Consider the following 26169-nt stretch of genomic DNA (forward strand, 5'->3'; position numbering starts at 1 on the left):
CACGCCTGCTCGTCGCGTTTAGTACTAAACTATCCAACCGATGTTGTTTGCGCGAAGCGTTGATCTCCGCTGAACGTGGTAGTTTACTTTCTGCACATGCGGATTGAGATCGGTTAAGCTATGAGATGGTTTGTGTGCAGATGAATTTGGACAATGAAACCTGCTTTCTGAAAAAATGGTGGTTTAGAACTATCTAACCTAGATATCTGTTATTATGGAATTTTTGTTAAAGGTGGTAAACATTAATTTACAGCCAACATTTAAAATATGAGCGTTTGAAAATGTCAGCTTTATTCAGAAATCTAACAATTGTCTAATTTTGTTCATATTTTACGCTCAATTCCTTATTCCAAATTTCAAGGCAACTGACCGGTATTTGATCCCCGAATCTTCTGCTTGTGGAACAAAACCCGCAACATTTGGCCGGTTGATTTTGTAATATTATTTAAAATCTACAAAAAAAAAAAGTGTATTTAAGAGCAAGTCCACGAGGAAAGCATACCCATCTCGCATCGACCTCACCAATCAACGAGAAGTAGAACAAATCGGGACACAAAATGTAACTTACACACTTGAATTTTTTTACCGAATTCGATAGTTCAAAAATCGGTAAAATTTAGATCGGTAAACCATTTGTCAAAATGAACAAAATTTTACCGAATTTCGGTTGTACGATGAACATTAATGAACTGCAATACCGAATTTCAGTAAGTGTTTACTAGGGTGACAATAAAAAAAATCGAATCCTTAGGCAAAAAATAAGTCTTGAGTTTTTTTTAGAAGGTCCAATAAACCAAATTTTCATTTTTTTGCTTTTTGGGTGTTTTTGAAACCGCCTTGAGTCAGGGCACGGGTATGAATCTTCAAGCAATTTCAATATGGCGACTTGTATCAGAAGAAAGTGAGGCATTTTCGCTAGTTCTCACTGTTCTGTGTTCTGCGTGCACGTCCGCAAATATCGACCACACACATACTAACACAAAGCGCCACCAAGAGGCAAAAGGTAGTTACGAATATTTGTGGCACTTTTGTTAAATAATATGCGGTTTTGCAAAAACAAATAACAAAACCAACTTAGTTCGACCATCAAACTTGTAATTCGTTGCTGATTTGTTGGGAATTTTTTTAAAAATAAATAGTTTTTTTGCAGCACCCTTTTGGGCGGACATTTCTGTTGTCACCTTTTGGTTCCTTGGATTTGCCATAGAGATCTCCACGGTTTCTCTCACGCACACCACGATTCTGTGTTAGTATTTGTATTTAAAGTATTGTTTTGGTTTTGATCGATTGTGATTGGCTGAATTCCAAGCAGCTGATTTTGTTTACACTATTTTTACGCAGACATAGGCAAATCGAGTAGACCAATCGTCTGTAAAAAACAGCTGTTTACCACGTGGTCGTGGTATAACAAAGGACACAGCTGATTTTGACAGACGAATCATTCTACTCGATTTGCCTATGTCTGCGTGTACATTTTGTTACAAACTAATACACTCTCGCGCGTGGATATCTCTATGGATAATTTCACAGTGTAATAAACAGGGCAGCTACCACCACGCGGCGCCACCGTTTTGATTGGGAAAATGATACAGGTTTTTCAGACGAGTTTCAATTTCGTGGTCAGGGGTATTAAAAAACACCCAAAAAGCAAAAAAAAATGAAAATTTGGTTTATTGGACCCTTCAAAAAAAAAAAAAAACTCCAGAAGTATCGGTGAAAATTTTGAGCCAAATCGTTTAAGGTTAAGAGATCTCTTTTTATCGTTGAAATTTATACGGGGAAAATCTCAAAAATGTATGCAGAAAAACATCGCTTTAGTATTTTTCTGTCAGGTGGCGCGAGTCTCGCCCAAAATTGTCCAAGTGTGAGATTCTTGTAGAAAATTCAATTTCCTACAACTTTGTCGAAGGGTGCAAAACGATCCGAGTTGATCCTGATTTTTGGTGTTTTTTAGTGAGACGTAGTTTCATATATGCTTCATATGTACCCCTTATATTCTTTCAAGTATATAAGCCGATTTCTTCTCATCGCATTGCTAATAACTCATCAGTATTAACTCGGATCTTCTTGCAGCCTTGGACAAAATTGTAGGAAATTAAATTTCCTACAAGAATCTCACACTTGGACAATTTTGGGGGAGACCATTTGCTGCCACATTTTTTAGCGATTTTCCCCATAAGCGACCCCTTAACTTTAACCGATTTGGCTCAAAATCGGCATAGTTACTTATAATTGCCTAAAGATTCGAGCCAGATTTTTCAAAATTTAATTTTTTTCTTGTCACCCTAGTGTTTACCGAAATGAAAGATGAAGCATCCCAATCGATTATATCTGAAGGGAGTTATTGGAATGTTAGTTACAAAATAGCACAATTTTCAAATTTAATCACTAACTGTTTGTGCTCGTCTAGGTTGGGCTGCTATTTATTGTCAACAATTCTACATTAAACACTTAACAAATCAAATATAAATTTCACTAGTCTGATTTCCTTACAGAATGCCTTTAAATACAATTTGTTCTACAATAAATACACTTCACTCTTTGGTTAAACACGTCCACATTTGAATCCTTCTAGCAAAGATTAGAGTGCTGCCAGCTTTCGTTGCACTTCAATTTCTATCGTTTTTGGGGATCCCATTGTCACTCCATCCGCAACGATGTCGTCTTCCGAGCTGTGCTCGGGTCTTTGCTTCATATAAGCCAGGAATGTTGTCCAAAGTAAACTGCAAATGCTCACGAATGGAACCCGGTTGTGTTCGGCTATCAGTGTGAAGTTGATCGTTTGAATGATTGGCCAAACGCAGACTCCAACCTTATACGTATCCGGAAATTTATCCTTCACTTCCTGGACCGCCTCTTTCGTAGTTTTCTGCTCTAGTAAACTCATCCCAAAGAAGAAACTCGTTCCGGCCAAAGGACCATAGCTGAATTGTTCCACAATTGCCTAAGAAAAATAAAAAGTGTTATTTGAATGTTTTTCATTGAGTCAAATTGATGTTACTTTGGTAATTCCCGATTTAAGATTCATTGAGGGCCACATTTGGCTGGAAAGTTTTACCCATCCGTACAATGAGGGAGCCACGAAAAATGTTCCAAATATTGCAAAGTTCAAACTCTGGCGGTAGTTGTATGTGCCTGACGAAGGTAAAATAAAATATTTTAAAATTGCAATTGCAATCATACAAATGACTTACGCCAGTTTTTCCCGTCCATTGTTTGCTGAATGATGCTGCCCGTTGGCCATAAAATACTGTACGTTACCATGCCTTTCACTATTGGGTGATTGCGGAATACGCTCTTCACAACTGAGAGACTCATTTCGATTTTGTTTAAAGCAGATATCGATGGTAAATCTGAAAGAAACAAAAATAAAATAAAATTTTAGGTTAACACCTAAACTCCCAAGCTTCAGATAAAGAGGAAATTTCCATACAAATTCCCTATTTTTCTCGAGTTTGGGAGTTTAGGTATAAAATTGAACGACAATTTCTTGTACGAAAACACTTCTTTTAATTTTTGTTGTATAAAGTTTGCCTGATTGTTTTACCTATAACTTTAGCGGTCTCCATATAAAATGGACTCTCATTCTTTCAAAAAACTGTCCTCACCCTCAGTGAGATACATTTTGTTGTTACAGTCCAGACTCGACTATCCGAAGCCTCAATTATCCGAAGGTTTATATGGGACTTCGAATAATCGAATCACGAAGAAAAAAAAAACTTTTTTTCTTGTTTTAAACATCAAATTCGAGTTCTGCGACCCCATTTTAGTAGTTTATTGCCTATTAAATAATAAAATGCATTTTTTTTTCAATATTTCGTCACTGCCAATATATGTCACCATCTTGAATTTAGATTAAGCTCGACAATAAAAAAAAGACAAAGAAAAAAAATGTTTTTCGTGATTCGATTATCCGAAGTTAAAAAAATTCAAAAGCCTTCGGATAATCGAGTCTGGACTGTATCAAGTGGGTGAAATACTAATGGCCTATCTACAATCACTTAGCTTAGAACATCAAAGTAAAGTAGTTACTTAGGAAAGTCTGCAACTTACGTTCATCATCCACAATCAACTTAGAAAACTTGCTGGGCTGATATACGTTGCTATGCAGTTGTTTGTTTACCTTTGATATGGAAACGTCAACTTACCGTAGATTTTGAAATTTTCCAAACCAAACGTCAGTTTCTAATTTGATTACTTTACCATTGTAGAAACTCAGATTCATTTCCATTGATTCAAATTCCTAAGCTAAGTGAAATTTTCTAAGCTAAGTGATTGTAGATAGGCCATAACGGCTTGCTTTAATAAACATGTGTACAAAGAATGGAATGAACCAACATTTCAAAATTGATAACGTTTGATTGACAGCTTTATGTGATCTCCCGTTTCCGCTATTTTGATTATTTTTAAGACTACATATTTCTTGTAATATATTTTTAATGAAACGGTTTTGGTATTTTTTCGACATTCTCCAAATCATGGTTACAAATTGCAGTCGTTTAGAACTCTTGTAATAACATTTGCTAGTCATCAAAGTGTGTTCATTCGAATGAACACTGCAAACAGCGTGATCTTATTTACACTTCCCGCGCACGTGTTTCAAACCAGTGGTAGTAAGCCAACGCACACAGGTATGTTTGCTGCTCTTGATAACAAGTGACGGAAACAAGTTAGCCTCGACCTTGATTTTGGCAAATGAGTTTGCAGGTCCTTAAATTGCTACTCTTAAAACGTACCAAATAGTGTAAAGGTGGAAATTCGGAATAGTTCTTGGTTACGGACACTGCTTCTGGTTGTTAAAATGCAAAATATTGTATGAACTTTAATATAAATCACACTATTTCACAGAAGCAGTGACGTAAAACCTAACAACTCTCTCAGTGCTTTTTAGACTGTTTAGACATATAACACGTTTCACAGACCTGGCCTGATTGTGTGTTACAAACGGTTTAGTCACTGTACGAGTTGAATCTATACAATATTGGGTAAGCGCGGTATTCATGTTTGAGCACGTTTTGAACGTGTACGAAAACATCACATTTTTTTTCAATTCCACAGTTAAATTTTGGGTTTAAAGTTTTATCCAGACATCTCAGCGGCCGTGGCTGACTGGTTACGGTGTTCGCTTTGTAAGCGAATGGTCTTGGGTTCGATGCCCATCTGCTCCCAACGAGAAAGTATAGGAAATATAAATCTTGAAACTGTGAACATGATCGAAAAATCAATGTCGCTCGAGTCGGGGTTCGATCCCCCCTCCTTTGGATCGATAAGCAAAAATGCTAACCACTAGGCCATCGCGAATTGGTGAGCTGTGACTGGAATTAGGAATACTGTTACTATATACGCGCTGGGTCCTTGTCCACTTGACAAGGGTTCGGAAGTTCTAAATAACGTTTGAATCCGATTGGTCCAAACGTTCTTCAGGGCGGGGCTTGTCGATAAAGCTGAAGTACCTCGCGCTCGGCTAGCCAGCGTAGAAATGGGTCACCGAAGCTTGGCAGAGCTAACACCTTCCAAATACTTATGCGAGTTATTTGCATGTATAGAATGTTAGAATGTAGATTTAAAAATACATAGAAACAACTCAATGTGTAAGAAGCGGTCGCGTGGTCCCGTTTGTTTGGCTGCAGGTGAGTATGATTACTGAGCACTTGGTAGGGGCAGGGGGCAGAATTAGTGTAACCCTTGGATTTAGACCAACTATAAGGCAAGGGTCATATAAAAGACGTCAAATAACATCTCCACACCGAAAACAACGTTTGAATTCATTGTATTTTTGGAAGTACACTCAAACCCTGATGGTTTGTCACTAACTGTTGTCAAACGAACGGGGTAACTTTTTAGTTTGACACCCCTTTTACATGGAGTTCACACACACTACCAAACGTTTGCTTTGATAGTGCGCGTGAGCGCCGTGTAAAAGTGACAGTTCGTCATTTTTAAGTTTGACTTTGACCAACTGTGGGAACCTACTTCAGGTTCCCAGGGACTCTCCTGCTTGGCCATTATTCCGGTCACCGGCGTGCTATTCGCGGCCTCTTGTGCCCGCGTGCTCTCACTGCCGCAGTCTGTTCTTGACTGACTCCCCGTGTGTATGTGTGTGTCCTCGCCTGACAACTTGTCAAGATGTTGGCGCTTTAGGTGAGCACCACATCTCGTTTTCTCTAATAGATGTTAAATATACCCTTTTATATACGAGCTCTTGGCTATGAATTACAGAATATAAATAGTTTAACTAGAGCTTACTACTAGTAGTGCTATCATGATGGCAAAACTGTATCCAACCGTGCGTCTGAGAAATAAACAATTAACAACATCGTTTTTAAATGTGCTGCTTTCGTAGTGGATGTATTTTATGTTGCTTTACTTATGTTTTCTAGTTATATACTTTTTAGGTTTAGGTTTTGTAGGCTTCCACTTTTTCTTTCATTTTATTCCGTTTTTTTATAAAACCTTCATAAGCTCAGTCTTGGTTTATGAACTCTAATGTATTTTTAAACGAGCTCGTGGCACAGTAAATTGACCTGCTTGTAGCTCTGAGCTCCTTTTTATTCTTTCGGAGCTCAGATTTTCTTCTTCTGAGGAGCTCGAAGCTCGGAACGTCGTTTTTTTTAACGATCTCGAAGCTCGGAGTTTTCGTTTTTTTAGCGAGCTCGAAGCTCAGACTCCTGAAGAGCTCGAAGCTCGGAGCTTTCGTTTTTTTTAGCGAGCTCGAAGCTCAATCCCGGGCTCGAAGCCCATTCCCGAGCTCGAAGCTCAATATCCCGAGCTCGAAGCTCAATGTCCCGAGCTCGAAGCTCAATCCCGGGCTCGAAGCCCAATCCCGAGCTCGAAGCTCAATATCCGGAGCTCGAAGCTCAATCCTGGGCTCGAAGCCCAATCCCGAGCTCGAAGCTCAATCCCGGGCTCGAAGCCCAATCCCGAGCTCGAAGCTCAATGTCCCGAGCTCGAAGCTCAATCTCGGGCTCGAAGCCCAATCCCGAGCTCGAAGCTCAATCCCGGGCTCGAAGCCCAATCCCGAGCTCGAAGCTCATTCACGAGCTCAAGGCTCATCCCCGGGCTCGAAGCCCAATATCGAGCTCGAAGCTCACCCCGGGCTCGAAGCCCAATACCGAGCTCGAAGCTCACCCCGGGCTCTAAGCCCAATACCGAGCTCAAAGCTCACCCCGGGCTCGAAGCCCAATCCCGTAAGCTCGTGGCTCATGTTTTTGGTTTTTGTTGCTCTGGTTTCTCCCTTCCGAAAATTTGTGCGTTTTCGCACCGGCTTTCTTTGTTTACTTTCCGTTTTTGTGTCACCCGAAAGATATTGAAAATATTACCTATATTTTTTTACACGCTGTTTTGACGGTGTTTTTTTGTTAACTGACGTTACTAGAGTACTTTCCCGAAATAAAAAAAAAAAAAAAACTGCGCCACAGAGCTTTATGACATTTCGCGTACGCACACTAGCGCATCATTTGATTTTGCTGGTCGAAAAAATTTAACCTCTCTTTCTTTTCGCTCGATGACCTCATTCTTGCAACGCACAACCGAAAATCATTTCACTTTTTTTTATGTTTGGTTTTGTCCGCCTTCCTTCTGTTCTTTCACTATCACTTTCTTCACCGCTTGTGGGCCGAATGAATATGCCGGATTTATGACCAATTTGAGGATCCCATCCTCGTCGCCACTGTGGGAACCTACTTCAGGTTCCCAGGGACTCTCCTGCTTGGCCATTATTCCGGTCACCGGCGTGCTATTCGCGGCCTCTTGTGCCCGCGTGCTCTCACTGCCGCAGTCTGTTCTTGACTGACTCCCCGTGTGTATGTGTGTGTCCTCGCCTGACAACTTGTCAAGATGTTGGCGCTTTAGGTGAGCACCACACCAACCAATGGGGTAATGGGGTACAAACTAAAAAAGTGTCAAACGAAAAAGTGACCAGCTACCGGGGGTTGAGTGTTTGAGCAGAAATGTAAAATTATTGACAAAACCACGCAAATGTTGTTTATTTCGAGGTTCTTAAATAAGATTTCTCAAAAGTTAGATTGTTTGAAAATGTTTGTTCAATGTTTAGAATGTTACCAGGAGCTATTACGAAAGTAATCAAACATCAATGGAACCTTAAAATCATGTAGAGCAGCGATTCTCAACGGGGGTATCGGGCCTACTTGATTTACATGGCAGGGGGTACCAGCCTAGAAGAAGGTTGAGATTCGCTGATGTAGAGGCTTGGTGGTGGAAGTGTTAAATAAAAATCCACTTGGGGCAGAATGGGCCACCCTTATCCTGCCTTATAAAAACAAGCAAAGTTTATGAAATTGGGTTTAAATGGATTACTTCACTCCTGGTAGCTTCACAAATCACGTTTAATGCAACATTAGTTGATTTTTCAATTGTTTTGATGCTTATTTTTGAAAAAAGTGTCTTATTTAGACATATTTACACTATTTTCAAAAATGTTTGTTTTGTTAAGTGACAATTTTTAAAAAAGTGATCAAATTTCATGAAAATTATGTTGTAAAGGTCTCTTAAGTCATTTCTTTTCACCCTCGAACGTTGTATTAGACGAAATGGCTTGTTTTTTTAAGGTGGCCCATTCTGCCCCGCAGGGTGGTCCATTCTGAACCGGCACTCTGGAAAGTTAGATGAAAAAACTATTTTGTTAAAGTGCATCAAAAATAGTTTTAAGTCGTCTTTTTCATCAACCAAGTATATAACATTGAAGGGAACATTCCAAAGCATAAGCCTACTACATTTGATTCATAAATTTGTATGTTTTTGTAAGGTTTTCGGTATACATTTTCTTAGGCGGACCCCTGCCCCTAGCTCCATATATTTAACAACAATATGTTAGATTTTATCTCCGTCGAACACCTTAAAAGCTAGAACAGAATTTCATCTTCGAAATAAATTACTGTTGAATAAATAATTTAATTTTGGAAATGTGATATCAATTTTAAAATTTAGTTTTTATTGTTGTAAAACTAGTTTAATATGTCAGATTTACATAAAAAGTCACTAAACGATACTTAGTTACATACAACTGTTATATAATTTACGAATTGTTATATTAAACTACATTAAATTAAACTTTACTCACTTGTTTCGATACTGTTTGTTGAACAAAAAAAAAATTGCATCGACTTTGTTTTATTCTCTACCTGTTGTTTAATCGCAATTTAAAACTAGGATTAAAAATCGGCTGCATAATCATCATCTTTTGCAACTTGTACAACATCTTCACTGTTCACTAGGTTTATTAAAATATAGCAACAATGCTGTTCACACTGTGTGCTAATGGCACTTTCGGAAAGGCAAGACGGTTCTTCCTTTAGCACAATTCGTTGCAGTTGAAAAGTATGTGTTTAGTCCTGTTGACGTAAGATTTTCCAGTATTTTTTATAAGGAACTTTTGTAGAAAAAATAACTCAAATCACAATAAATGAAACTGAGACAATCACAGAAAACTATCTCTTACAGCTGGAAAGTGTTTCTGATTTAATAATAATTTAAGTAAGTTCCTACTGGTTCTAATCTATTGCGCTGAAATATTTTTAAACGAATTGAAAGAGTAATAGTAACTGTTGAACACGTTTTATTCGTTCAACCATCGTAATGAGAATGGGTGCGTGAAGAACATGATTTAAAAGATACCTTGATTTCACTCTGAAAATTTCTGATGCGATAGAGAGAAAATCTCTTAGGTCATGTTACTTGATTTTTCTTGCATTATGTTTTTAAGCTAGTATTAACCAAAAGATTATCTCTATCTAAGTAGAAATTTCATGATCTTAAAAATTTTGAACTTGTTCTTGCTTATTTCCATTTCCAAACGATGTTTTTTCCACAAAAGTCAGTCTTTACAATTTTAATAGGGTCGAAAGCTGAAATGAACGAGCGACTGTTTTATAATCATTGAGTAAGTCACAATGCAGGCACCTTCCAAATTAAAAACTGCAGTACATAAACTGCAATCATTATAGCTAATTTTTTTTGCATAACATCTCCCGGATAATGCTTGACGATATCTGATTCAAATAAATCGTGGAAGAACTCTAAATTCGTAACAGTTGAGAACGTATGTTAAATTATCTTTTTTTAAATTAACTAAACATTTCCTAAACAAATAAACCTCGCAGAAATTGCTGCAACAGCTCCTTCTTAAACTAGTCTAACTCTTAACCTATGATCTAATGGATGGTAGTAAATTTACAATTCGTGCAAGGGGTGGTGGTATTTTTGTGAACGCGGGAGGGAAGAACAGGAAACAGGAAACTTTAAATTATATATCACTTTTGAAGTGGACATCCTTAGGAACACGTCCCTATAGTAGATTGTTAAAGGAACGGTTTGCTTTCGCTATTTTTCTCCAAGTTCCCGCTTAACGTTGGATCCGGCCTTCGCCGCTTGAAGAATCCACACTTCCACAGAATGTAGGTGAGCAGCGCCAGCGCAAGCAGGCCGCCCACGATCGCTACTATAATTAGCCAGATCGGGATCCATCCGTCGCCCACCTGGTCCAGCAGCTCCGGATACGCAAGCGTTTCCACCTGGAATAAGAGATTTATTGTTACTTTTTACATAAAAAGATGTGAACTCATCAAAACTAACCACAACGGTGTCCACCGGATGTTCTTGCTCCACTTCAAACACCTTGATCCGGGCTATCGACGCAATCTTCACCAGATCCACGCTGGGATAGTCCGACACCAGCGTGGAGTTCCACAACCTGGCAGTGACGTTGATCAGCACCTGCGCCTTGGGCTGAACGTCGTACACGTTACAGACAATAGATATACACTTGGCAGTGTTACGCTTGCAGTCCATGTGGACAATTTCGGTCTGCTTGCCGTCCTTGTCCGTGAGCCGTTCCGCGCGAATGATCATGGAGCGATCGCGCCGGACTCGGTTCAGCGTGCTCGTCGACTCGGAAGACGACGAGTAGGTGCTTTGTTTGGCGAAGGAAATCCGCTCGGATTTTTCCGCCGCAAACGTGAGCGATTTGTTGTGCGCTCGCTGGGTGTACCGGTCCATCTGGACCAGCTCGTTGAGGACGGAGGTCTTTTTCAGCCCCAACGGGTTGATCGACTTGGGGGGTTCGACGACGCAGTCACCGCCGTTGGTGGCTGAAAATGTTTCAAAGTTTTAACCAAAATTTAAAAATTCTTGGCGAAAATCATACCATCAACCGTCGGAATATCCGTCAAATAGAGCAACCACTTTCCCTGGGGTTTGTCGTTGGCGACCTGGTGTGGCCACTGAATGTTGACCTGAACCTTGGGGGCTCGCCACGGTCCATCGTTGTAGATCTGGGTGAAAAAATGTTGGTGTTATTCATCGGAAACTATCGTGTAATATCATGTTTTTACCAAATAAATGTGCTGCACGGCTGTGCCGATGTCCTCCACGGTTTCCATCGCACTTTCTCCTTTCACATCTCCACCGTAGAAAGTTTGTTCAGGATGGGCAGCTCTGTAAAAAAAGAAATGAAATTAATTTTAGCTGTGATTTATGTAAAAAGTATCAATTAGAAATTAAAATCATATTTTTATATGGACCTTTTGGAAAGCAAAAAATAAGTCAATAAATATCATTAAATATTGATCAAATTATCAATTTTTGTTTCTTAGAACCTATTTTTTCTGTAATCACAACTTTGCCGAAGATGTCGATACGATCCGGAAAATTATACTTGATATATCTAGGTTTTCAAGCATGGATAACGTAATGAATAGTAACACATCGAGTAACTATTCAGCAATTCCCCACGAAAACAGCAAGAAAAAAAACAAAAGTCCTCGGATCGGGCTCAAAATTTTTCTGGGGGTTCCCTGGCCGAAATATTTAGACCCGTATTTTTTTGTTTGGCCATTAGGGTGACGATAAAAATATTTCCAGACATAGGCTTTTTGGTCCAGACACCGTCAAAACGGCATTTTAAAGTTTCATACGCCCTTTTCATATTTTAGGCTAGATTTTACTATTTTTCTTTGAAAGGCCAACTTATAACCTTTCATTTGCGTATAAGACAATTGAAATCGGTTAAAATGGCGAGGAGTTATGATTTTTCGAAAAAAGTGGTTTTTGCGAAAATCTACGAAAATGGCCATTTTCAGACCACCCTAACACGGCGTAGGTCACCCTAATGGCCACACAAAAAAAAATACGGGTCTAATTATTTCGGCCAGGGAACCCCCAGAAAATTTTTGAGCCCGATCTGAGCACTTTTGTTTTGTTCCATGCTGTTTTCGTGGGGAATTGCTGTATTTTGACATTCCTGGCAGGCATAACGACGTTACTATACGCTACAATTTATAACGTCCTCGAACCTCCATGACCGGGATAAATTTTTGATAATTTGATTCTGTTAAACGCAGGATGATGTGCGCGTGAAAATTGTGTGTTGGTATACAAATTAACGTTTACACAAGATATCTTTTAAGTACCCACCCCGAAATGCTAATTTTGGCGCGCTTGATCACGTTCACCGCCAACGTGGCGCTTTGCCGGGTGCCCTCGAGCAGCGTCGAGGTCGTGTTGACAAACACCTGGAACGACAGCCGCGACACCAGATCGTCCACCCGTTGCGGATCGAAGCGCAGCGAAAGCTTCGCCTCGGCATTCCGCCGCATCGGATTTCCCAGATTGCAGTCCACGAGGGTGGCGTTGAACTGGTTGCACGTGTAGAGGCTCTGAGGTTTGTGGGGGAATTGAATGGAGAAGAGGGGTGGGATAATTGTTAGTAAACGAAACTGCTTTCTTGCATCAATGAAGACAGAGAGCGGCCGATACCTTGGTTCCACTGTATGATATGCTGGGGTCATGTTTCACAAATAAGTGAGTTTCATACGCTGAGTCGGCTAAATTGGACACGCTAACGTTCAGTTGGATGGCGCGATCGCGTCCCAGAACTAGCGAGTAGGAGTTGTCTGCTGGATATTAATAAATCGTTAGAAAAAGGTGATAAATTAGACGACTGTAAGGTACCCTGCTTCTCCAATGAAAGCTTAGCGTTCATGTCGATCTTCGATTGACAGATGCCATCGTTTCCGCAGTCCTTCTGGAAGGTCGCTTCAAACGTCCGCACAGCTTGCGTCTGATCCAGGATAGGATCGAGTGTGTCCAGGGCGGACTCGGGCAGTGTATTGTCCAAGATGGTGTAATTCAGTCGGAATCGGATGGGATTCTGGATGTCCCGGGTGTTGTCCTTGATGTAGACGATCTCCTTCCGACACTCCTGGCGACCATCGGTGATCACGCTGATCTGTTTGCGCAGGATGTTGGAGCGGGTTCCCCGGTCTGGGCCGAAGTAGACGCGTGAAAACTTCTTCAAGTACGTTTCCGCCTCGATCGTGTAGATCAGGTTCAGGTGCTGAGATTGACTGCTCGAGTGGCCGGACTCTTCGTATGGCTCGATGGAACAGCAGGCTTGGAAGGAGAAGCTGGAAAGGATCAAGTTAAGGCGATTTGTTACAGTTTTAAAAGTTCATTAACTAACCATGTCGCATTGGCGCCAGGATCAGCTGGACAACCCTTCTTGGTCGGATCGATGTTCTGTAGCTCTAATCCAATAACTGAGGTCTTGATGTTGGTAATGGGCCGCGCCAATAACGTCGTTACAGCGGCCGAATCATATGCTCCAATGACCAAATCGGGATAAGTATTGTTGTCTAGATCAACACCCCCGGAAAGGGCACCTCCAAACGTCTTTAGCGCTGGCACATTCAATCCCAACCCAGATGCAGTTATGACCTGCGACGGAGCCGTAGACAATCCATTCGGCGTTCCGAGGTAGATGTAGACCACGCCATTGCCCTCGTACGGAGCACCGATCGCTATATCCTCACAACCGTCCTTGTTGATATCGCCGAGATTTGCGAGTGCCATGCCGAACCTCGACTCGAGCTTACCAGTCAGCTTTGTCGTGTAATTATCAGTGAAGTTGTTGTTCCGGTTCTGGTACACATAAACGGCTCCTCCCTCAGACTTTGAAAAGTAAAATGGCGCCGATACTAGGAGATCTGGGGCACTGTAAAAAAAAACGGATTAAAGAACTACTCCAAAGTCTTAGGGGTCTAAGAGAACTCACTGATCACCATTCACGTCGGCCGTTGCCAGCACGTAACCGAAGCTGGAGCCAAACTGCTCTCCTCGCAGCTCACGTTCTTTGAAGATCGGATTCCGCTTGTTCTTGTTGGAAAAGATGATCACTTGACCGTTGCCTCGGGCTCGCGGAGCACCTCCCGCGTAGGACATGTAATCGCCAAAGAACTTTCCTCCCGTTACGGCCATACCTTGTGAAGGAAAATGTCAAATTTGAGATAAACGTACATGCGTCCCTGTTTGCTAACGGTGCTAACGCTCGCGGTTGAGAACATAAATGTGACTCTCATGTTTTCGCCCTGTTCGTACTCCTGGAGCATTGTTGAAATGATTGCGAAGCTTGGTTTTGACAAGTCTCACGAGAATCAGCACAGTCACCAGATCTCGACTCACCCAAATAGCTGTAGTTCGGAACCGGCGAGTCCGCATTATCGTGCGGCCCGTAGTATTGCGTCTTATCTCTGGACAAAAACTCCCCATCGACCTCCACCGCAAACACCGTTCCCTTCCAGGTCATCACCCCGGGTGTTCCGATCACGGCCGTCCCATCGTCCAGAATCATGCCCGACGTTCCGGACTGGCAAAAGGCGTACTGTTCGTGCTCTCGCTCTGTTGATCGGCCAAGACACACTTCTACCGCGAATCCGAACGTAAAGTCGTTGTTCAGCACGTAGCACAGGCCTTGGCCCAGGTGAAGACCGCTCTCTTTCGATTGTCCCTTGGATTGGACTTTCATGTATCGGTGGGCGCATACGAAGATCTAAAATGTCATTAAAATAGTTGTAGAAACTCAAAATTAAAATTCTTATAACTTTTACATACTTTATTTTCCTTTCCTCCGGAGTTGACCGTGACGCCTAACCATTGATTGGTTTTAAGCTCATCACTGGTCGGTGGTAGAAGCTCATCCTCCTCCTCGTCGTCAGCTTTTGTGGAATAAATCAAAAATGTTAGAAAGGCGGATAATAATAACAAGATTTTTTATGTACACACGGGCACAGCAATCGTAAGGGTATTAAACAAAGTGAAATATTCTATGTTGAAGTTAGTAGTATAATGAACACTCTTTTCTTTTGTTAAATTATGTACACACAATAAAATTAACGAAAATCCATGCTAGAAAACTGCGTAGTTTTTTGTTTATAGTTATATTTTTTTAGCTAAAAATTAATTATATAAGAAATTGACCAACTTCAAAGCTGCAAACACGCTAGATTTATATACGCAAAAAATGTTTTTGAAAGCAATTGATTCCATGAGTAAAACATAAGCAAAGGATTTATGATACTAATTGAAGTCTCGATCACATTTTGGTCAGTATATTTATATATGTTTTAAGACCCCGGTGTTTACTGTTCAGGAATGATCCCTTAGTGGTAATAAAATGATCCTGGAGTATCACAACTTCTTAGTCCGGTGCTCCCAATAATTTGTGCTTTTAGGCAAATCTGTGATCGCGTGGCCTCACGGTACAGATCCCAAAGTTGCTGTTTGAACACTCTATGCTCAAACTCAACCCACTTCATCGAATTGTCTTTGCGGTGAACTTCACGCAGTAGGCCTGGCCGATTCAATGTGTGTGTTGTATCAATGCACTATAGTCAAGTTGCAATGCATTGGCACACCATGAATGCATACAAGTAACTTAAGTAAATTTTCATTGTCATGGTCAGAGTCTGTCAAGTATGGATCCAGATTGCTTTCGTTATCGTAAAAATTTAAACTCGTATTCAAACACTTAGAGCCAGCGACAGTTAGCACTAGTAGTGGTGGCCGACAGCTATAAAGTCAACTTTTTAAATCGGTACTATTCATTAATACGGACATTTCTTACAAAGTTTGAGCTATACTATTAAGTTCTTGTCATGGTTGCTCTTCAAGTATGGACCGATTTTCAGTTATCGTATCAATTTAAACTTTGTAGACACATGCACTAAGCTCTTCTTAACGGCACTCAGCCGTAATGTCTATATAGTAATAACCCTGCAAAGTTAGAAAAAACACGAAATTTCCAAATGAAAAAAATTGTTCGAAATGAAAAAATGACCCTTCTGGGACAATGTAGATTCGAAAAGTACATTAAATTTCCCATAAAATGACATGTTCCAAAATTTTTTACAGTCGAGTAACGGAAAATGGGAGAATTTTTAAAACTTTTTAAGTGTTTTTTTTTTCGATGAAAAATACTTTTTTTTCGGAATGCTGAGTACGCCATCAAATCGGGCATCTAATTTTACATAAAAGTCCCTTTGACACCAATTTTCTATCTCATCACCATTTCAGGCTGCGAATTATTGAAAAACATATCTTTTTTCGCATGTTTAAAAATGGAAGAGGTCGTACCGCCCCTCCGTCACGAGATATCAAAAAACGGACCTCGGATTCGTGATCAGGGACAAAAGTTACCCCTTAGGACAAAGTTTTACGCAAATCGAAGAGGGGTCGGGGCAACTGCTGTGTGAGTTGGCGGAGAATTACCCAAATACAAAGAATTGTTGAAATTTGCATCTTTTTGTACACTACAATTGGGTTAACCTTCAAGAGATTCGATGTAATAGTAATTTTTTTTTTATTCTAGATGATATTTGCTACAAATCCACAAAATCAGTTTTGATAAACACGAGTGAAATTGATATTTCCAGATAATGAAATTTAATGTTTGCAAAACAACAAGGCAGGTCTGTGTTATATGCATTTTAAAACACTTTTTTAACTGAACTGTTCATACCACGGATTGTGACTTTAATTTTCTTTTTAAAACTTTGTTTTTGAACTTTGCAAGGTTATTTTTTAGAGGGTAACAATGTTCTACAAAGTCAAAAAGCAGAAAATTTCACCAATAGGGATAGAAGATTTTGAAAAACTGTGTCCTTGACTCGGGAGCGAAGGTTCATTCATGTTAGATGAAAAATAAGCTTTAGACTAGCCGTGCATCCACTTGGTTTCATATAAAAATTCATATTTTCTGCGCACTTAGGTTTTCAAATGTTGAGTTCAAATAATAGTTATTTTCAGATAACGTAACCCATTTTTGATTTGGGAATGAGAAAAGCACCAACCATATAAGTAGATTAAGTCAGTTTTACTCAATACAGTAGTTTTTTTTTGTACCAAACTCCAATGTCAATGTACGCATTCATTGCACCGCACAAACATGCGGATAAGAAGAGTGTTATCAGCAGCGGTTGCAGCGACTGCTTCTATTTACATATCCTAATTCAGGTGGGACGAACGACAAACCGTTGTGCTGTTTACCGTTTAATGTGTTATCAGCATGGCTTCATGCTTTAACCTTATGGTTTCGCAAAACGAAATGAATTAAATCATTGTATCTTGAAACTTTATAATTCTTCGAAAAAAATAACTGTTTGATTGATGATATTGAATTTTATATACTTTTAAAAGTTGTTTAGATTGTTTTTTTTTAGTATCGTGAGTTGTGTAAACCTAAAGTTGTTAAAAACAATCGTGCAGTCGATGATTGCTTACGGTTACGATGCTGTATGCGCTGCATGCTACTATTATCCTTTGTACAGTGAGATTAGCTTGAACACGTGCTTTTCGATATATTATGAAAGGTAGAAAAGAAATCAACACTCACAGTGAAACTTGGGTTAGCAAGCAAATTTATATGAAAAACGAAAACTAATCAAAGCTCCCTTTACCACTTACTTTCGTAAATACCAGAAGGCTCTACACAAGTTTATTACGTAACAAGGCACATTTAGTCAATTGAGTTGCGTTGATTTGGATTTGGATTGTTTGGTTTTGTTTAGAGAGAGAAGGCGTCAGTAAACGATTTCACAGTTTCATAAAAGAAAAGAAATGATATTAGTTGCTGGATTATCAACGATTTTATCAGTATTCGATTGTCATTTAATAGTCTAATGAATGGTACAACGCTATGTTTATCCGTCGAGGTCTAATTAGTCACTTTTTATTTCCCTATTAGTTGTACGTCGTATAACTTTTAATTAGGAATATAAATCGTCCTACGAATCTAATCTATAATCGCTTGAAACTTCAGTCTAAGAACGACATGTTATAAATTGATCATCAGTTTCGAGTGAAAGGAAAATGCTTACTTCTTCGACCGTCTGTTTTAAGCTGTTCGCAATCGTTGCTCAATTGCGTGATTGGACATTTGAATAAGGATCCTGATCGATTGGACGAAGGCTGCAGGTTCTGACCCAGGGGAGCACCGACGAGGATCCTGAAAAGAAATGAAATAATTGTGTTAGTTAAAAATACACTTTTTCTATCATTATCACAGTCACATTAGAATTTTTTTTCAATGCATAATTTTACAAAAACCTCGTCTCAATGTTCACCATAAAAGTCAAGGTTACACAAAGTCATGCTCTGCTTGTTCATGAACTTTTCTCGGCGTCAGATTCTTGGCACTGCTGCACGCAATTCTGTTGTAATACTGCTGATACCAGGTCTGATACGCACATTTTTCTTTACGGAGGAAACATTCTTGATTGCCTTGCATAAATGCGTGCAATTTGCATATGTTCATCGCGGGAGCATTAATTAATTGCACGCTTCAATTTATTATCTTGTCTGTGGTGTCCGGCTGGGAGTTGAAAGAAAATGATCGAAACTTGTTTCGATCCAAGAAGAAGATTTCTGTGCAATCATTAGCATTTTATGTCTGCCAATCTCACAGAGGAAAGGGACGCTTTAAAATCACTCTCTAATCCAACCTTCACACTTCACACATACATTGCCTTAAGAGGTGAAAATGTCTTGAAAAAAGAACCTTTGTTTGTTTTTTGTATAATCGCGATAATTCGTAATTCTAAACCATTCATTGCATACCACCATACATTGATGCCTCTGTGCTCTCTTGTTCTTAGCTTGCTGATTTTCCTATCTAGTTAGCATAAGAGAGCACAGAGGCATCGACATGTTTACATAGGACTTTAGGACACTATCGTCAGGTGTCTTTAGTTCTTCTTCTCCATCGGATTTTTTTTCGATTGAATCTGAATTCGAAAAAAAAACGAAACTATTGGCACTACGCCCCCCGGGGCATGGCCTTCCTCTAACGTGGGATTTCTGCTCCAGCGCCTCTGACGAGACAGGAGAAACCGGGACCGACGTTTTACTTCACCATCCGATAGAAGCTCAGTGGATAAGGCGGGAATCGAACCCGCGTCTCATAGCATCATCGGGATCGGCAGCCGAAGCCGCTACCCCTGCGCCACGAGACCCACAATCTGAATTCATTTAAATTAAAACCCTGAACTGAAATTCATATAGGAAATCGAATGCTGGCGGCGATCTTCGACCAAATTTATGTTGATGAAACATGCACATTTTGCACTTATCCATGCAGTTTAAAGTCCAGATTAACTAAAAGGATCGCCAAAGTATAAGCCCCATCTCCCGCGATCATTGCACGTTAAGGCTGCCTTTTTATTTACGTCCCACATAACATCGACGGCAGTCGAGATAAATTGCCCTCTTCACCCACTTCCCTCTTTTTCCAACAAAAGAGATATCTCGATAGCACTGCGAAGAAGTCAATTATTTATTTTTTTGCCTTTGCTAATTTTCATTCTTCCTTTTGATTGGGCCCTGTGTCACTGCTGGAAGGGCTCCCTACCCTCTCGATCGCCCCGGAGATCCCGGACGTTAACAATGGTTCCGAATAGTGTCGAGGAGAGTTTTGCACACTTTTAACCAACATCAACGACGACAACGCGTGTACGATGATGATGGTATTTTCACGATCAATATTTGCACCATATGAGTTTGCGCTCGGGACGGGAACCGCGCAGCCAAGTCGTCGAATCCGGGCCGCGCCAAAGTGGGCCGGCTCTTGAGTGAGAGAGTACGAAAGATACTGTGGTAGCACATGTACGAGGCCAAGAGGAAAAGTGTTTGTTATGCGCGAATCGGTAACCGGTAAGAGCGGTGCATTCTCCATGCATCCCACACACACGTGCAACACCCCACCGCCAACGATCGATCGAACGACCGACGGCTTTCTTTCCAGTTTCCTCCCTGGACGACTTTTTTTTAAATTAAAGTCGGGTTGTTGGCCTTTTGGGAAAATGACATTTCAACCACTCAAATCCGGTATTCCATTGCTTGTTCAAGTTTGAATTTTCCGGGGTATCCAAATATGAAAGTATCTCCCCCTGGCATGGGTTTATCCCTACAATGTGGGTATCACAATTCGTGGTTTTCGATGCTGAGTATGAAAGCTTGATAAAAACTTACATTTTGACGGAAATGGGCACCACCCGAAATCGCCGAAATCCTTCATAGATGTTCGACGTTTATGGAACTATGTGAATTTGGGCAATAATATTCATTCCGTCATTTGTCAATTGTCATTTTGACACAGTCGATCTGAATTCAGATTTTACAATATTTTCTTCCACGGACTGTAATATTTTCCATCAATGTTCTTTTTTATTTTGGTCATGTCTGTTACATAATTTTGTCCGGTCAAATCCCGGATTTGGCAATTTTGGTTTATAAATGCCGAGCTTCCGTGGCCGTGAGGTTACGGGTTTCGCCTTGTAAGCGGAAGGTGATGGGTTCGATTCCTGTCTGGCTCGGCAAAGTCAAATCCCTTCAAAGAGTAAATCTGCTCACTGGGAATACTGACCGGTAGGGGATGGGTTTCGACTAACGGCGTGCTGGATTTCCAATCCAGAGGTCGTGAGTTCGATTCTCGTACCGGGATGATGAAGTTTTTAAAAAAAATTGTTTTAGGAACTGGAATATAATTTTTGTTATTTAGCTAGTTGGAATGAAATTGCTTTGAATATCTAAGCAGTTACTGCCAGGATAAAGAGAAAGGAAATGGAAAATATAATTCCTGTTTGTTGTATTCCTATTCTTATTTATTGATTTGCGTGGAAGGAACAACCCTAATAGTTTAACTTGTTCCTAAAATTTTGCTGATAATTACTAATTGGTCGGAAAATGCATTCTCAAGATACAGATTTCCAAATATTTTCGTAGCTTCCAAAATTGCAGCAATACATGCTTCTTCTAGTTCGTTTATGAAATTAAAAATGGATCGCGATGGGAAGGATTTTTCTGTGGAATTAATTATGATTTATTTGGAGTTCAATTCAGGTAACCAGTGAAAAAAAAAATTCTTGTCTGAATGGTTCAAAATTTGTCGTTATTCTCGTGTAATTTTGTGCCGATAGTTATTACCGACGTCGCGACGTTATTACTATACAGCAATTCCCCACGAAAACAGCACGATCCGAAAAAAATTTTTTGGGGTTCCTTGGCCAAAATAATTAGACCCGTATTTTTTTGTTTGGCCTGGTCCGAAAAATTGCCATTTTCGTCAATTTTCGCAAAAAACACTTTTTTCAAAAAATCATATCTCCGCGCCATTTGATCCGATTTAAGCTGTCTTAGACGCAAAAGAAAGGTGATTAGTTCAGCTATTTGGAAAAAATAGTAAACAATTTCAAAAATCTAGCTCAACATTTACGGGAGCGAATGACCCATAGGGTTAAAGTTCCCCCAATAAAATAAACAACAACAACAGCTCAACATTTGAAAAGATCGTATGAAATCCTAAAATGATGTTTTGAAGGTCTCGGGACCAAAGAGCCTATGTCTGAAAATATTGTTACCTGATTCCTATAAACATATCAAAAAACGGTTAAGTTACACAGCAAATAAAGTAGTAATCCAGCTGCGTGTAAAAGGCCTGGGTGTAAAATAAATGTTGCATTATTTTATGAAATTCTATGTAATATTACACCCTGAAATATGTAGCCCATCAGTATGGTAAACCTACTTGACCGAAATGTCAAGCTCATATATGCGTTTATCCTTTCAATTCTTCATCGGTCTGATGGCCGAGCGAGCTAAGGCGCCAGCCCTTACTGTTGGTGCTGGGTTTGAATCCCGTCGGTTGCAACATTTTTTTTGTGAGTGGAAAAATTTTACATGCAGTGTGTAATATTAAGTGTTTATTTTGACGAAGGTGATGTGCATGCTTTTGCATGCGATTTTACCATCGGATTTTTTGCTGTGTATGTTTCCAATTTTCTGAGATATGATTTTTATAAAATAAAAACTGGGGTTTTCGACGCGATGACCTATGCATGTTAGGATACCAAATTTTTTGTAATTGAAATACGCATCATCAAAAATGGGAGACATCGGATAGCAAAACTTTATCCAGCTTATATAAAAAGGTAATAATATCATTGACGAGATGATTGTTTGAGATGTGTTCTAAATTTTGAAATGTTTTGTAATTCAGACAAACCTTCAAAATTTCAAATTATATCACGATATTACCAAACCAAACTGTGCATCTACTCTACACTGCCCCAGCATAAAACAGGGCCCACCTTAAGCGATTCTCGAGTGGCTGTGGCAATTACGGCGCGCTGCTGACAGGGAAAGAGAATTGCCGGCGATGCTGCCGCGTGTAGACAGACGTCGTTCGTTGTCGTCGCGACGACTCCTACTTTGAGAGATCGTGCGTTGCGTTGGTGGCGAGCGCGTTTTCTTTCTTATCACTTCTGTGGCGCACGAAAACGTCTCGAAAACAAACACTTTTCACGTAGGAAGAAGGTGAATGTAGGGCCGACATATGCTCTCTGGAGGATACATCAATAGGGAAGGGTGGCTAATTGTGTAAATCGACGTTTTGTTAATTTTTATATGAACTAGTGGCAATAAGACACCCTTTTGTATTTTTCATCAGAAAGACCCACCGTGCACGACGTTCCCTAAGTCACGCTTCTGTTACTCTCATTGCAACCAGTCTGCCCACATAGTTTGGCCCTAGTTAACGTAACGAGTCAACTTCGCGTGTGAGACTCGGAAGGCAAATAAAGATTCTCTCACACCTTTGGGAAAGCATATGTATGAAGTCTCACAGCTTGATACTTTGAGCCAAATTTTAGGATTATGCGGGTTGGGTTATTTCAATTGATCCTCGATGCTTCATAAATTACAATCAGTGAGTTCGATAGTTGAGATTGAAACCGATTTGTTCTAATTGAGCAATCGGTGTTGTAATTTATGTTGAAGTTTCCCCCTTTAATTTTGAAAACATTATTCAACGTCAACTTGAAAAGCTCGTCATTTTGTAAGGAATGATTTTGCTTTGATGAATGGTGGCTTTTGGATTCAAAATCAATTTTCCTAGAACCTTGAAAGAGCAAAAATCGTATTGTCACAAAGAAGATATGCCACCAAGCGGGCGTTCTTTGAATGACGAATAAATGACGAGAAAGCGCAGACCATTAAATAACCTTCAACGAGACTAACGAGTCCGCGACCGGATACAGTTGTTTGCACGCGGTCTGATTGAGATCATTCAGTTTGTCTCGAAGATTTGCTTAGCCATTGCACTGTGAATAAGTATACGCGTACGAAGAAGTGTGGCTTACTCACAGGCTGGTGGTCGTGCTCGTCATTGGATGAACAACGCAGTCAAATGTGCAATGGACTTGGCTGGCACTTTGCATCTGGTGGTGTCTGATACGATTTATGAACACAACGAATTAATTAAATGGAATGCCATGCGTTTTCGTGATATTTTTTTTTGTTAGCTCCGATGTGTTTACACCCAAAGTTAAAGAACGAGGGGATAGTCCTCACGAAAAGAAACGTGAGGAAAGTGCTATATTGCGAGAGTATAGTCCTCTCGCGTGTTCATTCGTTCATTGGAACAGTTCATCCTACGAGTGGCTTATATGCACAAACGACCGCCACTTAGTCACCGAACCATGGTGGCGTGTTCATTCGTTCATTGGAACAGTTCATCCTACGAGTGGCTTATATGCACAAACGACCGCCACTTAGTCACCGAACCATGGTGGCCCATACGGCAAAGGCACGGTTCAATATGCCGAAGGTCTTGGGTTCGAGTCTCGGTACCGGTACTTTTTTTTTGATAGATGAACTTTTTTGGAAAATGAACCATGAGTAAAGTACTCTCGGTAATTTCGGGATTTATCCTCTCAGTCCGCACACAGTACCATTTTACTACCGAATCGTGCTCTTTATCCTCTCGTATGCCGATGCCCAGTTCTGGGTGTATGATTTTTTAAGATAACAATAAACAGTTTAAAAAAAATCTCTGTGGCTTAACTTTGCCGAAGTTATATAAACACATAACCTAATGATAAAAATAACTTTGTATAATTCTACAATTTATAAACATTGAATGACATATTTCTGAAGAAAGCATTAAATCACTCCCGAAGGTCACCGATAGATAACGGTGGCATTTTCTAATGGCCTCGTCGTCCCAGACCAGTTTGCAGCAGCTTGTTCGCCGGGTGCACTCTGCGTGTTCAACACGACGCGACGCGCCGGCCGGTACACTGCAACCACAACATCAACAATCATGGACTACTCGATTAGCACTGTAAGACAGCACGATCCAAGCCATAAATTATGCACTCTAGGCAGAATTAATGGATCCATTATATCGATGCAGCGTCAGCGAGTGCCAGCGATTCGTAAAAATGCAATCATTTGCTTAATCTGCATGAACCTCCGACTCTGTGTCGTCTGAGAGGGTCTGAGACCCCGGAGATCGACAATGAGCTTACGGAACTGCACCCATGATGGTGGGACACGCTGTACGGTCCCTCGGTAACTATACGGCGCGTGATGACAGCGAGCAAATAATCTTAACAAATTGCAAGTGAGGAAATGCATGTATCTCCGCACTCCGATGTGTTCGATGCTGGAAAATGTACATCGTTAGTGGGCGTTTTCCAGCGCAACATTGCCGACTAATGGTTTTGATCCACAATTATGGATCAATTATCATTTGCAGAATAATAAATGACTTTGCTCGCCTACTACCACAACCCGGCACTGCACTTTTGCTGGTAGAGAGCCGTTTTTAACGACGATGATGATGGTTTTGCACCGCAGGGAAAATCGACCACGGTGCCGGTTCCATGTTAATGGGCAAACCGCTCGCGCTATTAAATGTAACTCATCGTAAAACGTAGACTAATTGTAACATCTGTTTGCGATGCATTGATTCTCGCAAGCGCATTTTTATAACATTTATTGCACATTTGCGGAAAGAATTTTGAAATCGAAACGCAAATAAAAACCCATTCCTGCGGTCCTGCAATGTTTTGTGGTTTTGCATGGCAGTGGAGGATCTATTTCTTGTCCATTGGGTGTTCCGAACAAAGACAGTATGCTGTTCTACCCCGTCGTACCAGCAGTGGGTTCGTTCCGAATAAGCAGCATAAAGGAAACCGCCTCAACCGCGCAGATGATTTATGGCCGAATCCAGGGAGGGGAGGGGCGGACTCGGGTGTCTGTCCCGCGCCATGTGTGCGAATATATCGTTTTCGAGTCACTTAATTGATTTGGAATTGCCCATGGAGACGTAAAAGTTAATTTAAAAGCGCGCTGTGTTTGGTTGGAAAAGCCAATCAATATGGATTAGGGAGGATGTGAGTTTGCGTGTTGATTCGCGAAACCAGTTTTGCTAAAGTGTGAAAAACGAGCGCTCTTCTTCGCGAAGAATTTAATGGCTTTTGTATGAACTAGTTTCTTTTAGGAGCATCAATTCAATTTCAAGCACAAATTTCAGAAAAATGTCAGCATTTATAATAAACGATCTGCTCATCAACTCTTTTACACGTTTTCGTTGGTGATGATTCACAGAATATTCCAACCTTCTCATCTTCATCCCAGAGCATCACTACAGCCACAGCACTATGGGGTATTTCCATATAAGCGAGCGGCCAAAAATATTTTTTTGCTTTTTTGTGACTTTTTTGTGTTGTTTGTACTTAGTATAATGAAAACAAATGAATTTTGATATTTTTCCAGAAAATAAGTTTAATTTTCGATTTTTTCATATATTTGAGGCCACATGCATTAATGTGGTGAATTTTAATATTCTTGCTCTGTCTATTTGATGCACGGAATGGCGGTTTATGCTATGTTAAAGTTTCTGATTTACGTTCAATCTCCCTCCCCTTCTTCTTGAGTTAAAATCCACCTCTCTTTGAAGACCCCCCCCCCCCCCTCCTCCTCCAATCAAAATTTGATTTTTGCGGTGTTTTAGAATTTTAGACGGTTTATTTTATGGAA

The 26169-nt window shown here is 40.3% G+C and overlaps 2 protein-coding genes across 12 annotated transcripts in view; both read right to left on the minus strand.

The window, feature by feature from the left end:
* Positions 1-2380: 2380 nt before the first annotated feature.
* On the minus strand, positions 2381-4905 carry LOC6034434 (mpv17-like protein). Its single transcript, XM_038249354.1, has 4 exons — positions 4737-4905; positions 3195-3353; positions 3002-3135; positions 2381-2944 (listed from the first exon to the last, which is right to left on the minus strand). The coding sequence occupies exons 2-4, from the start codon at positions 3316-3318 to the stop codon at positions 2582-2584; spliced, it is 621 nt and encodes a 206-aa protein (XP_038105282.1). The 5' UTR covers positions 3319-3353; positions 4737-4905; the 3' UTR covers positions 2381-2581.
* A 4041-nt stretch (positions 4906-8946) lies between these two features.
* The window catches only part of LOC6034436 (integrin alpha-PS1), a 42702-nt gene continuing 25479 nt past the window's right edge, over positions 8947-26169 (minus strand). For 6 of the 11 annotated variants that reach the window (XM_038250611.1, XM_038250604.1, XM_038250596.1 and 3 more), the window contains exons 3-15: positions 18168-18295; positions 17755-17775; positions 14905-15008; positions 14476-14842; positions 14069-14273; positions 13478-14008; positions 12967-13421; positions 12772-12911; positions 12430-12671; positions 11349-11451; positions 11162-11288; positions 10591-11105; positions 8947-10529 (exon numbers count right to left, since the gene is read on the minus strand). In XM_038250611.1, the coding sequence (XP_038106539.1) occupies positions 10317-10529; positions 10591-11105; positions 11162-11288; positions 11349-11451; positions 12430-12671; positions 12772-12911; positions 12967-13421; positions 13478-14008; positions 14069-14273; positions 14476-14842; positions 14905-15008; positions 17755-17775; positions 18168-18295 (3151 nt within the window). In that variant the 3' untranslated portion in view covers positions 8947-10316. Of the gene's footprint in view, positions 10530-10590; positions 11106-11161; positions 11289-11348; positions 11452-12429; positions 12672-12771; positions 12912-12966; positions 13422-13477; positions 14009-14068; positions 14274-14475; positions 14843-14904; positions 15009-17571; positions 17729-17754; positions 17776-18167; positions 18296-20316; positions 20404-26169 lie in introns of those variants that run through there. The other 5 variants (XM_038250626.1, XM_038250633.1, XM_038250616.1 and 2 more) reach the window with 5 other exon arrangements.

This window comes from Culex quinquefasciatus, chromosome 1, assembly GCF_015732765.1.
Source record: "Culex quinquefasciatus strain JHB chromosome 1, VPISU_Cqui_1.0_pri_paternal, whole genome shotgun sequence".
NCBI lineage: Eukaryota > Metazoa > Arthropoda > Insecta > Diptera > Culicidae > Culex > Culex quinquefasciatus.

Bases quoted from the DNA above. Each gene is read 5' to 3' on its own strand.
- LOC6034434 (XM_038249354.1), bottom strand. From the start codon at position 3,318: ATGAGTCTCTCAGTTGTGAAGAGCGTATTCCGCAATCACCCAATAGTG. The intron at 3,136-3,194 runs GTAAGTCATTTG...TACCTTCGTCAG, and splicing joins AATGGACGGGAAAAACTGGC to GCACATACAACTACCGCCAG. The intron at 2,945-3,001 runs GTAACATCAATT...TATTTTTCTTAG, and splicing joins TTAAATCGGGAATTACCAAA to GCAATTGTGGAACAATTCAG.